General features: G+C 41.9%; 1 protein-coding gene across 3 annotated transcripts in view; it reads right to left on the bottom strand.

The window, feature by feature from the left end:
• The window catches only part of GRIA1 (glutamate ionotropic receptor AMPA type subunit 1), a 120,591-nt gene that overhangs the window by 32,862 nt on the left and 75,204 nt on the right, over positions 1-12,525 (bottom strand). For all 3 annotated transcript variants that reach the window (XM_030957187.1, XM_030957186.1, XM_030957185.1), the window contains exons 8-11: positions 7,869-7,973; positions 5,669-5,779; positions 4,528-4,734; positions 2,457-2,827 (exon numbers count right to left, since the gene is read on the bottom strand). In XM_030957187.1, the coding sequence (XP_030813047.1) occupies positions 2,457-2,827; positions 4,528-4,734; positions 5,669-5,779; positions 7,869-7,973 (794 nt within the window). The remainder of the gene's footprint in view (positions 1-2,456; positions 2,828-4,527; positions 4,735-5,668; positions 5,780-7,868; positions 7,974-12,525) is intronic.

Genomic DNA, 12,525 nt, shown 5'->3' with positions numbered 1-12,525 from the left:
CCAGTTGATGCCTAGACATGAAGGATTCAGAGCTTCAAGGATACCAGCTGACCTCCTACACAGAGGCTCTGAGCAGGTAACCCACAGCTCTGCTCTCTCTTGGCCATCCACAGGTCACCAAATTCACAGCGTGTCTTTAAAGTCCTTGGTAGGTTGTCCCCAAAGTACTTAGAAGCCTGTTTAAAGCTCTGCCTAGTAAGACTGTCCTTAAAAAGGACAACAATTTCCTTCAAAAGCGAATTTTTGTCTCTTTGGGGCATTGAAGTTCCCTGGGGACTGGTCTGAGACTGAGGAATGCACATTTACAAGAGCAAGTTATTGCTGAAAACCTCACCACCTGCTGTGCTGAGTGATGTGTCTGTGGTTTTGATCTTACTCTTTTTTTTTTAATGATAAATACATAGTGGCATATGCACTTAAAACAAGCACGATCTGGAAAAAAATAACAAACAAACCTTCAGACAAATTTCCCCTGGTCCTTTCCAAAACAAAACTGAAATAAACAACCCAAAAACCTCTACAAAAACAAAATACACCCCTGCACTTGCTCCTTTCTGCTGGGGAGAGAATGACAGAACAGATGTATAACAGAAGCTATTTATGTTGGCTAATGCATTACTGGGGAGATGCTGAGAGATAGTAGAGATAAGTTTAGAAGCAAGCACATAGGAAATATATTAGAATAGAGCAGATATCCCCACCTGCCCACAGTGTCATTCTACCAAGTGTTCATTTCTAAGTGATGTGTCACAGAAATCCTGCACTGGGTTCGTGTGAAAAATACATGTGAAACAGGGAGCGGGCTCAGAGCCTTTCTGCACAACAACATCCTACAGAAATTCTCACTCTTCTGCTTCCTCCTGGCTTTCACATCACACAGAAATATCCCTCTCCCCTTACAACCATCTCAAGGAGCAGTACTCAGAGTACTGGGAGTTATAATAATTCCTGTATTTAATTTTTAAGTTTTTACCATCTTGCCAATTGTTGTAGCAGTCAGAAACGGCTCTTGTGTTCCATGGGAAAACATTGGTTTCAATGAAATTGTAATTTTCATTATCAGGATGATTAAATCAACCAACATTAAAATAACAATGATGGAATAATTCTCATTTCCCATTTCAAAGCAAAATAAAACCACACTTTGAAATGGCGATTCAAAGGATGTTGTTTAGCTAGGGCAAATCTTGTTATCTGGATCAAACCCACTGATCTTTCCCTGACACTTTTTATTAAAGATGTTACCAAATTTGCTATTCCTCAAAGCCTCAGCTTTGCACTTCTCCCTGCTCCTCCTTGGATCAGAAACCACCTATTGAAATGGCCTCAAAGGAAGACATTTTATTTTCTAAATAAAAATAATGACAAAACCAACAAGGAGAATAAAAATCACAATAACCTGATCCTAATTCTTGGGGCTGGTTACAAGACAGCAATAAAGTTGAAATTCCCTCTGCTGGGAAGACTTTCTGGATTCTCTGCCTGGCCTCCCACTAATCAATGATCAGATAATAAAACATATTCATAAAGGCTGTCACTATCAAAGTGCCCTGCAGGCTGTTATTTCCCTGCTATCACAAGCTCATTAACATTTGGATAAATTGGCATCTGATAGCCAAAAAGCTGGTGCTCATTCTTCCCTGCCATCCCAGGGGAGCTGTGCTGAGCTGCACGGAGTTATCTCCCCTTGTCCATGGAGCTGTGCCTCCTTCTCATCCCCTGAGCTTTGATGCCACCACAGCAGGCTGGAAATCAACCTCTGCCCACTGCCTTCACCCATAAGATGGGTATTTCTGGATGAAACTTTGAAGAGAAGGGAGACAAAGCCTCCAAAATGAAGGAAAAATTATCTAAGTAAATCACAAGAGTCATTCACCAAAAAGTCCCTTTAGGTACACTTTGGATGTTGGGTCCTACTAAACACTCAGGCAGCAGAACTGTTGGCTGAAATGGGAAGCAGGATGAAACTTGGTCTTTCTTTAACCTTTTTTAAGGCCAGTAACAATTAAGCCACTCATTGTGCTCCATAATGTTTGGCACAGACCATATAACCTTTCACTAGGCACCTACTGTATTATTTCTCCCTACCTTGCTGGAAGTTTTTATCTTCCCTATAATTCTAGAATCATCTTATTTCTAGTAGCAACAAAATAAATGACAAAATTTGATTGCAATTGGGTGGCTTTAGAAAAGCTTGTTATAATTTCTGTAAATTCCCTCAAAAGAGCTCCCCAAGAAAAATTTAAATGGCATTTTCATGGTGTCAAGTTTGAGGTCCCAAGTTCACAGCTGTGAGATCTGTGAATTTTTGGATCATTTCTGCATCTGTAACTGATTCACAAAACTACGCTCTGGCTCAGGAAGGGAGGTCAAAGTAGAACCTGTTCAGCTTCAAAGCACGCAGAAAGAATAAACCATGAGAACTGGAAGAAGGTTCATTGGGGAAGGCAACCCACCTTGGAGAAATATCACATCCTTGCTGCATGAAAGCTCCTAGGGAGAACCAGAGGCTGTTGAATATCCCAAACTCATTTGTCTGGTCATTGGCTGGCTGGTCCCGTCCTTCCTCGTACTCCTCAGTGTGCCACTCATAGGGGCTGAAGCGACTCACCAGGAAGAGGACAACGCTCACTCCAATGTAGGCAAAAACAATGCACATCCATATCTCATAGGCCAAAGGATCCAGAAAGGAAAAAACTCCTGGTTTGGACTTTTGAGGTTTTTTTATCATTATTGATATACCTAAACTCATGAACGGTTTGGAAAAGTCTATGACTTCTTCTCGAACCAGGGTGATGGTTAATGGTGCCACAGCCACATCTGCCCTCTGAAAAAGGAGACAGAAAAAAGATTTTCAGACTGGGAATAAAATGTATCTACTAACTGCAGTGTATGATCCTTTGATCTCTGTTTAACCTCGCTATTTCAGAAGAAATCAGACAAAACCAATACCAAGAAAAAGGTTAAAAAGGAGAAGCCCATAATATTGGTGGATTATTTCCATTTTATCACTACTGATTACCAGATCTGTTTTGAAATCACAGCACTTTCTTTTTGCAGCCACCCAGCTCTTCTCATCTGATTTATCCACTGATGTCACAATATGATGAAGATGATTTTCTCTAAAAGAGCTTTATCATCCAGACATCAAAAGAGGCAAGGAAAGGCCAATCTCCTGAAAAAGGATGTCAGGATGTTTACTTCCATCAGGAACTGTCTTTTGATTGCATAACTGATGCAGGAGAAGAGGAAAAATGTTCTAGCAACACTGATATGCACTCTCCACTAATTTTGCAGTCCATCTTGAAAATGGAGAGGGAAATGCATTGAAATGGCTGGCAGCATTTACAGTGGAGCTACCATCAGGGGACAGATCATCCCCACTCCAACACAGTCTCACACGGATTTGGGGACTGATGTTCCCTGCATGATTTCCCTTGTAGGGAAAGGGAAATTAGATCCCCCTGTCTGAGAGATGACCTAAACATCACAGAGCATGAACTATCACACCAAACGAGGTTTAGAAGTGTAGGGTGCAGGCGTACATCCCTGATGATGGAAATGAGTGGCTGGACAAAAAGTAATCTCATCCTTCCATTCACCATTCATGTGCTGAGTGTTTGAAATCTTTTTCTTCTTTCATCCTGCCATTACCATGCAAATATAAAACAGAGTAAAATTTAGAGATTCTACCCATGGGAAAATATGACCTTTCGATACTTGTTCTTCTAGAAATGTAAAGAAAAAGAATCTTGGAACTGTTGAAAGAAAATGTTTTGACATTTCCATAGGCACAGAATGTGCCATCTCTCCCCTAAATTAAAACATTTCACTTGGGCTGATTGTTTGAGCTGCAGTCCTCTGGAGAGCTCAGGCTGAGAGAGGGCAGGACTCCTTCTTGTCGGGATCTTTGGCTTGTCACAGTGACCCTGAGAAGAGTTAGAAAGTCTCTTTTCCCAGCCCGGCGCTTGAAGAAGGAGTCAGAGCTCTTCATTTCTCGGTCTCAAGGTTGTTTATTGCGTCTTATCTATAAAAAATTTTCTCCTGCCCTGCCAAGGTCCATCCAGCAGGACAGTTCCAGGCACTCTGCCTGCCCCCAGGGCAGTGTTATGTCTTTATACTAAAAACTACGTATACAATGTTTACAATTACTTTCCAATCCCTATCACCTATGTTAGACAGTGAGCTTCTACTCTAAACCAATCCAAAAGTGCCAACATCACAGCAGAAAATGGAGGCCAAGAAGAAGAAGGAGAAAGGCTGGACACACTCAGTTCCCTCCATCTTGCCTCCTGAACCCCCATACCAAAAACCTCAAAAATCTACTTTTCCACCCCATGATAAATTCACTATCATTCTACCTAAACTGTTGTGGCTTGCTGATCTTCATACAAGGTTGGTAATTTGCTCCACGGGTCATAATCAAACCCACAGGTGTTCTGGGCTCTGTGCCAGGGCTTCTGAGCCCCCTGGCAGGGGTCCTGGGCATCCTGGACTGCCAGAGGGATGCTGAAGTTGGAAACTCACCCCATAGACGAGCTCTCCCACCATGCCGTTCCAGGTCTTGGTGTCGGGGTCCCGCGCGCCGTACTTGCCGTCGCGCACGATCTCCAGCCGGTAGTGGTAGCCCACATGCTTGGCAATCTCGGCAGCCAGCTCCACGCAGTAGCCCTCGTACCTCTCGTTGCCCTCAAACTGGTTGGCGTTCTTCTTGAGCATCACGTACGGGTCCTCCTGGCACACAGAAGAGCAGCAGTGAGCCCCACTCCTAGTCCCAGAGGTGCACACCAGCTTTTGGTTGCCCTGCAAAGCTCTGGCTTTGTGTTGCTGTGCCAACAACACACACAGCCAACACGCCGTGGGCTTATTCTAGAAGGTACAAAGTCTGATTTGTTTTTTATTGTGGCATATTCTTTTTATTCATGCAGAATCTGTGTGCAGCTCCTGCAGTGATGGACCTGAGGGGAATGGAGTAGCTGGAGGGATTTGGGCAACAAACCTTTCAGTGTAATTCTGTAAGGGGTATTTAATGTATCTGAGCTGTGAATTTTTAAAGGCATGCTTGCCTGTGTGGGCACAGGGAGAATCAAATCTGCTGGACAGGAGAGAGCCTTAAAGTGTTTAACCCAGTTTGGGTATTGTGCCTTCTCTGCAGACTCCCAGTAAGCAATCAACAAACAAATTAGTAATATTTCACGTTTCTGCAGGGTAAGTGTATACAATGACACAATACATGATACCATACTTTGTGGGCTACCTATTATTCCTTTGTGATTACAGTGGAGATTTGCTTTTAAAGCAATGATTCATCTCTCTGAACAAAACAGCTTATCCTTCCCAAAACTGCAGCCCCTATTCTCTGGGATAAATACAAACCACAGGTACAATGTTCCCGATTTGCCTGTGTTGATGCCTCTACTATCTTGTCACAATCTTTTGTATTTTTGACACTTAATCATGAGAGCTCTTTAATACCTATTTAATTAGCCACAGCAATTTGAAGATACCTTTATGGAGCTGGCAGGAAAGAGTAAGTGCTATTATTATTATTATTATTATTATTATTATTATTATTGTTATTATTGCCATTATAAAAATTATATAATACAAAGAAGGGCTCATGAGTGGGAAGAGGGAGCCTGCACATCAGGGAGATCATGGCACTTACCAGGATAGTTGTGACAATGTAGGTCCTGTTCTGCAGGCTTGTAGACTCATTGCCACTTTGAGCATCTACAGCTATTGGGACCAGCTTCTCATCCTCATTCCAATAACCAATCTGCTCAATACAAAACCAGAATTAATATGTCTTTGGAATATTAGCCAAGGTACAGTGACAGGGTCATCCAAACCGGATCAGCCTTCTCTGCATGTTCATACCCAGCCAGAAATCTCCTCTCCTGATTTTTCATGTCTTTGATGAGGGGGATGGGGAAATTCCTCATCCCACTGTGCCTCCAGCCTGAAAATAATAATGTGCATGGTGTGCTACAGTAGTACAGTGCTTTTATGCGTGCAAACACATTTATCACATTGTACTGGTGATTATTGCCATTCCTACAAAGAAACTTCACACTTTCCCTGTGTGACTTCCAAAATTATTCTAATGGTGAGTTTGCCTGCTGCAGGTGCAGGTGCTACAGGGTGATGAAAAATTATCCTGCAGCTGAAAGCTTGCATGAATACAGGACTGACTTTGGGACATCTTGAGACACCAGGACAAAAAAAATCAAGTCAGAACTTCCCCCCCATTCCTGTGCCAGTGTCAAAAAGTTTGGGGTTATGAATAAACTGAACATTTACAAAGGGAAAAATTCTGAGGTTAAATTCTGCTTAATAATAATCAGGGATTTGGGCAGCTCTATCACTCCTTGCAGGTAAAGCAGAGTGCCAGCAAATATCTCTAGGAAGATCATGCTTGAGGTTATCCACTTGGAGGGCTTGATTTTATAAGAGGTTTTCCATCACCTCATGTAAGTATGAAGCTGCCTGAGCTCTGCTCATATGAAAGGAATTTCTTATCATAAATGGGAAAATGTATTAACCAGGGCAGGACCAGGAACCTGATGATGGCAGATTAGAGATCATGACAGCTGAGGAGAAAAAAAAATCTCTGCAGGCTTCTAATCACTCTTCATTGCACAGACAAAAAGAATGGAAAGTGAGGAAAGGGCTTTCAAAGCTCTGCCCTAGGGCAACTAAAGTGGACACATGGATGTTTGCTTTGCACCTCTCACCTGCTGGATCTGGAATACAATATGCATCATGGCAATGATGTACATGTCTTCCAAACAAATATTATTTCTGATGGTAAATACATAGAAAAATCAATACACTCAGCCACTCAATTTCATCTCCTCTAGACTCTCTCCAGACTGCCAACTTATTGAAGTTCAGAGACCCAAACTGGGCATGATGCTGCCTTTGTCCTCTTATGAATACTTGGCAGTGGAGGACGACTGCTTTGTACATCTTCAAAATGACATTTATTTTATTTGTCAAAGAAAATTTGCCTTTTTTCGCTTGACTGTGGGGGGCTTTGATCTCACACCTGCTGCTCTTATATGTAAGCATAAATTTGAGATAGGGGCTGTAAATATGGAACTTTCATTATTTACATTTTTTAGTTTCAAACAAGTTTTTTATCTTTCAGGGGACTGAGGAGATGCAGAGAATGCCCCTTTCCAAAATACGTAGTAACTCTCCTTTATCAAGGAATAACTGAGTTAATCTCTGTTCTTCAAATACATGGTATCTAAAGTGGGACATAAGCACCTAGAGCCACATTTTCAAAAGGATTCATGTTTCAAGGGCATGGCATCTCTGAATAAGGCCAGATTTTTCAAAGAGCCTGGGATACAGAAAGGGATCAAGACTTCAGAAGAGCACAAAGGTCTGTGTAGCTATTGGGACGTGGTTAGTGCTAAAGCTTTTGTCACTTCAAGGAGAGCAGAATTAGGTCAACATAAAGGGTTCACTTACAATGGTTGGGGCAAGCAGCTTCTGCCTGGCTCTGCCTTTGTTTATCCTTGGAATAGTGGAAGGGCAAAGCCAGACCTAGAGCTGGGCCTGCACCAACACACTGTACCAATAGCAAAGGTGAGCTGACCAAGTTTTAGCATCCTGGAAAATTTTTTGCCACACCTGAGATGCCCTTGTTGCTCTTGATAACACCTTCCAAATGTTGTATTTTGTTAGCAATACCCCAAGTTCTCCCTAGTGCTTGGCTTTGCTCATGCCTAGAGCTGGGGATGCCCTTGTTGTGCCTCTACAAACAAACTTTCATGAACAGGAATCCCTGCTGAGACCCTGCCACTCCAACATGGGCTGGAACCTGACACAGAATGTGGGGTCACTGTCTGCTTTACCTTTCTGATCCCATCGTGCTTCATCTCAATCACATGGAGGGTGTAGTTGGTCCTGCGTCCTTTCTCGTTAAACTGCACGTTGCCAGACAATCCTTCAAAACGGACCTTAAATACACAAATAGCAATGAAGACAGCAAATTGGTCAGCTTCTCATGCAGTGGTGATTCAGCAGCAGTGAGAGGGGAGGGGAAGAAGGGTGCTGAGTGCAGTCATTACTCTCAATTCCATGCAGGGAAGGCAGCATATCTGCCTGAAACTGGTTTGTCACTAAGGCTCACTCTCTACAGCATGCCTGGCCGTGGGCACAGCCATCCTCTTAGCTGACTCTTTCATTAAAAAACCCTTTCTCTTAAAACTCAGTGGTTTAAAACATAGAGCAGCCTAAGAGCTACATCACCAATGTGAGCCCATCACCTCTTGGGATGTGACAGTAAGCTAAATCAGCTCTGAACTCCTTCAGTTTGCAGGGTTTTGTATTTTCTAAATCTGACCTGGAGTCGGGATTTGGTAAAGAATTTGTCAGCTCAAATCAGGAATTGTAAATCAGGAGGAAACATGAAACCATAGCCACAGCTCCCAGCCGTTATTTTGTATAGAGAGAAGTCTATAAGTTATCAAGGAAATTTAATTACCTCTGCACCAGATTAATAAAATCTAACAATTTAGTATTGACATTTGCATAGGAAACTTTGAACAGTAAATCTCTGCTGATAACACAGCCGAGCTGAAGTGATGCTCACATCACATCCCACATCCTCAACTTCCCTTGCTGCAAAAGTGCCCAGCCTGAAATGGAGAAGGGCTCCTGAATAGAATCACACACTCTGTGGGGACCAGGCAGTGGGGACCAGGAACAAGGAAAAATTAGTGCAGATTTGGGTTTCTATGGAGACCACCAGAGAAGTGCTCTTTTTCTGCCTTTCCACTTGCTTTGGACAAACCTCTTGTCCCTGCAACTGAAGTCTTCCCACATGAAAAATGGGGACAGGTATTTAACAGCCTTTTAAAATACCCTGAGATCCTCAGAATAAAGAGCCATGGTGAAGAAATGAGGCTGTATCATTACAGAGGAAATTTGTTGTTAATCTGGTTAAGCCGTGTTTGTTTTCCAGCTGTTACAACAAAGGTTTGTCATGAAAATGAGCATCTGCCAGCATTTTCTGAAGCAAATCAAGAGGTATTCCTGGTGACATTTGGACAAACACGCTTTTCCCTTTTCACAAGACACAACATACTCATAAAAAATAGATGGGCTGAAAAAGCACCATTGTCTTAAGCACCCCCAAGCCTGCTTTTTTCATGTCTCCTTTCATTTTCCTTTCAGGTTCTGACCAATTCTGAAGCTCAGGTCACAGGTGCTTGTGCTTTGTAGCTTTGTATGCACTGAAAGGCAGGTTTACAGCATCAAATTCTTCTGTCTGAGTGAATGAAACCTTAATCCTGTGATATCCATGTGGCACTGAAATAGCAAAAGGGATCTCTGCTATCCATGCTCCAGGAGGCAGCACAACTTTTCTGCCAACCTTTCTGAAGGTAAATGCTAAATGCAAAACTGCAAAGCAAAATGCAAAATTGCAGTGCAAAGTACAGTAAGGACTGACTTCAACAGTGCTAAGCACTACTCAAGTCAACTGGAGACCTTTAAGCACATTTGTGTGTAAGACAAGAATGGGCATTTGGTTCTTTGCTGGGACATCTGGAGCAGAAGGATGCTGTTGTGGTCTTCTGTTTTACAGGGTTAGTCAGCAGTTAGGGACCAACTTTCTGCTTATTAGATGTGCTGACCACATAATGATAAAAAAATAATTTGTTTAAAATTATCATAACCTTTTCAAAGTAAAATCGAAACCTTAGTGCAGTGGTTTTAAGCAATATTTTGTGGGCTTTTTCCTGCATAAAAAGAAAAAACGTAATTATGTTTAATAAAAACATACATTCTCCTGGAACATGCCAGATTTCTGTTTTTAAAAAAAATGAAGAATGCTTCCTATTTCTTTTCATCTTTGTTCCTGCCATCCATGAATCCTCGTCAGGTGGGGGTCAGTCTATTCCCCCAGAGAGAACAACAGGACAGGAGGAAATGGCCTCAAGTTGTGCCAGGGGAGGTTTAGATGGGACATTAGGAAAAAATTTCTTCTCCAAAAGGGTTGTCAAGCATTGGATGGGCTGTCGAGGCAGATAAGTGGTGGAGTCACCATTTCTGGAGGGATTTAAAAGATGTGTGGATATGGCAGTGCTGGGGACATGGTTTAGTGTTTTACTGAACTTGGAAATGCTGGGATGATGTTTGGACTCAATGATCTTAGATTTTCCAGCCTAAATGTTTTTATGGTTCTGTGGTTCCTTCCTACACTAAACAGGAATAAGGCAATTTGAGAGCTTAATCCAGATGTTTGAGTAGAAGCAAGTAGAGAAACCTTTTGGTTTTAAAAAGCTTATAAAATTTTAGGCATTAACAAATGGGAGGGGAAGAGAAAGCACACTGTGAACAGCTGTAAGAATTGCCTTAATTGTGAGTCTTTAAAGAAAGGATAACTCAAACCTTCAATTTTATCGTAAGTTATTCTATTTCCATCTGCCTCTTTCTTGCTGCATTACTAAATACTGCAAGATTATCAAATTCATACTTAAATTTTTTGCTAGGAGGCTTCTTGCCCTGCCTGTTTCAGTCTTTTATTTTGATCATCACAACTGAACTGGTCAAGCCTTTTAAAAATTATTATTTTTCATCTGTAAAGAAGCAACTTTTGCAAATGGGACTTTGTGTTCTTTACCCAAAATCACTCCAGCTGAAAAAATTAAGACTTTTGAAATTGTTTTAATGAAGATATAAGGAAACGTCAGAGGAGATTTTCCAACACGCAAAGAACAATTGTATTTTCTAGCTGTCTAATTTTGATATCTTATTCTCATAAATTCAATAAAGAAAAATGCTGGAGCAGCTATTGCTCATCAGAAGACTTCCAAGTATTTCATGTTTATTAGGTAACCTATCTCCCTAATGCATCAGGGAGGCTGATTTTATTATAAGGGCTTGGAGAAGCTATGACAGTGGTTTGCCCAAGGTCATGCAGAAAGTCGGTGACAGGCTTGGGAACAAATTGAATCCAAGCAATAAAATCAAATCAGATGCAAGATTTGGTTTTAAAGGAATTGTTGTTTACCAGTAAGCCAAAACCAAATCAAAACAAAATACTTGAGGAACTTTACATATTATACAAATGAACCACATAAATGGTGCGTTTTTTTGGCTTCTTCACAGTTAAGGAAAGAAGATGGGATAAGCTATATTTGGATAACACTGAACTAGCAGTATTTGCAAGGAATCCATCTATTTCTGTCAGGAAAAGAAAGAAAAGTGCTAGAAGTAAATGTCAGTCTTGAAATTTAATGAAATTTTAAAATATTCTACCTTGGTAAGTCTGTGATAAGAGTGAATTATTTTTCTCTCTTGCTGTAAGTTTCACATTGTATTTTTGTTTATTCAAAAATCTAAATTTTATGCAGGAGGAAAAAAGCAAGACTATCAGATTTGAGGAATAAACTATCTAAATGGCTGCTCTTAAGACTTTTATGAGCCCTCACAGTATGAAACAAGCTATAATCTGCACTTTGAGAACATTTTGGTGACAGCCAACACATAAGGCAAAATTCACATGCATTCATTAGCAGGCTGGAACTAAAGCTGAGTTCACAGAGAGTCAAATAATCTGCAGAAAATACAGTCTGAGCAGGTCTGTGTCTTAGGGACCGGAACATAAGGATAGGGACCCTTGATTTTATGGGACAATATTTTGACTTTAGAACAACAACAGAAATCACAACAGGCAAGGTGTCCTAGGGTGATGTTATGATGCTTGTATCCCCATTTGTGTGTTCTGTCTATGCTGGGTATCATGTTCTGCGCCTTCAAGACTGGCTCTGAAGAGCGAAAGTTTTGTTTTTGTTTTGCTATCAGCTGCTCCCCCATGGCTGGCGGGACACACAGAGACAGGGCAGTACATGGTGCTGCTTTTGCTTTTTGCTTGGCTTTTCACTTTGCTCTTGCTTCTGCTTTGCTCCTGCTTTGCTCCTGCTTTTTTGCTTCTGCTCATTAGGTAGTTTAGCTAAGCAGTCCAAATTTTCCCCGGACTGTTTTTCCTTTCCCTTTTTTGGAACCACTCGAACCTGCTCTGGACTGGAACCTGGGAAACACTGAGAGTTTGCACCTTGTGGCTGCAGCAGCTGCCTCAGCACAGGACGAACTGATAACAGAGCGACCGCCCCCAGGAGAGACTTTCTGAGTTTGTCATCTATTTCAGAGTGGTGGAAGAGTGGTGTCATCTGGTATTGTTCATTTTGTGTGCTGGGGGTGCTGTGCCTGTTAAATAAACAGGCTCTTTTCACTTCTTTCCAAGGAATCCTTCCCGAACCGGTTGATGAGAGGGGCTGTGTGGGTTTGCTTTCTGGAGGGGCCCCCTTTTGGAGGTTTTCTCCCAAATTTGCCCTAAACCAGGACACAAGAACACATCAGATGGTACCAGGAAAAGCAGTTTGCTGGAAGCACCCCTGAGCTTTTCAGACCTCTCTTCTCCAGAAGGATCAGCTCCTCCTCATCCTGAGGGACTCGTGTTGGTGATTCTGCTGCTGCCCACCCATCCTGCCCCACTCAGGCTGT

This window comes from Camarhynchus parvulus, chromosome 13 (genome assembly GCF_901933205.1).
Source record: "Camarhynchus parvulus chromosome 13, STF_HiC, whole genome shotgun sequence".
Taxonomy (NCBI): Eukaryota; Metazoa; Chordata; class Aves; order Passeriformes; family Thraupidae; genus Camarhynchus; species Camarhynchus parvulus.
Note: the sequence above shows the minus strand (reverse complement) of the source record. Positions and strands in the feature narration are given on the sequence as shown.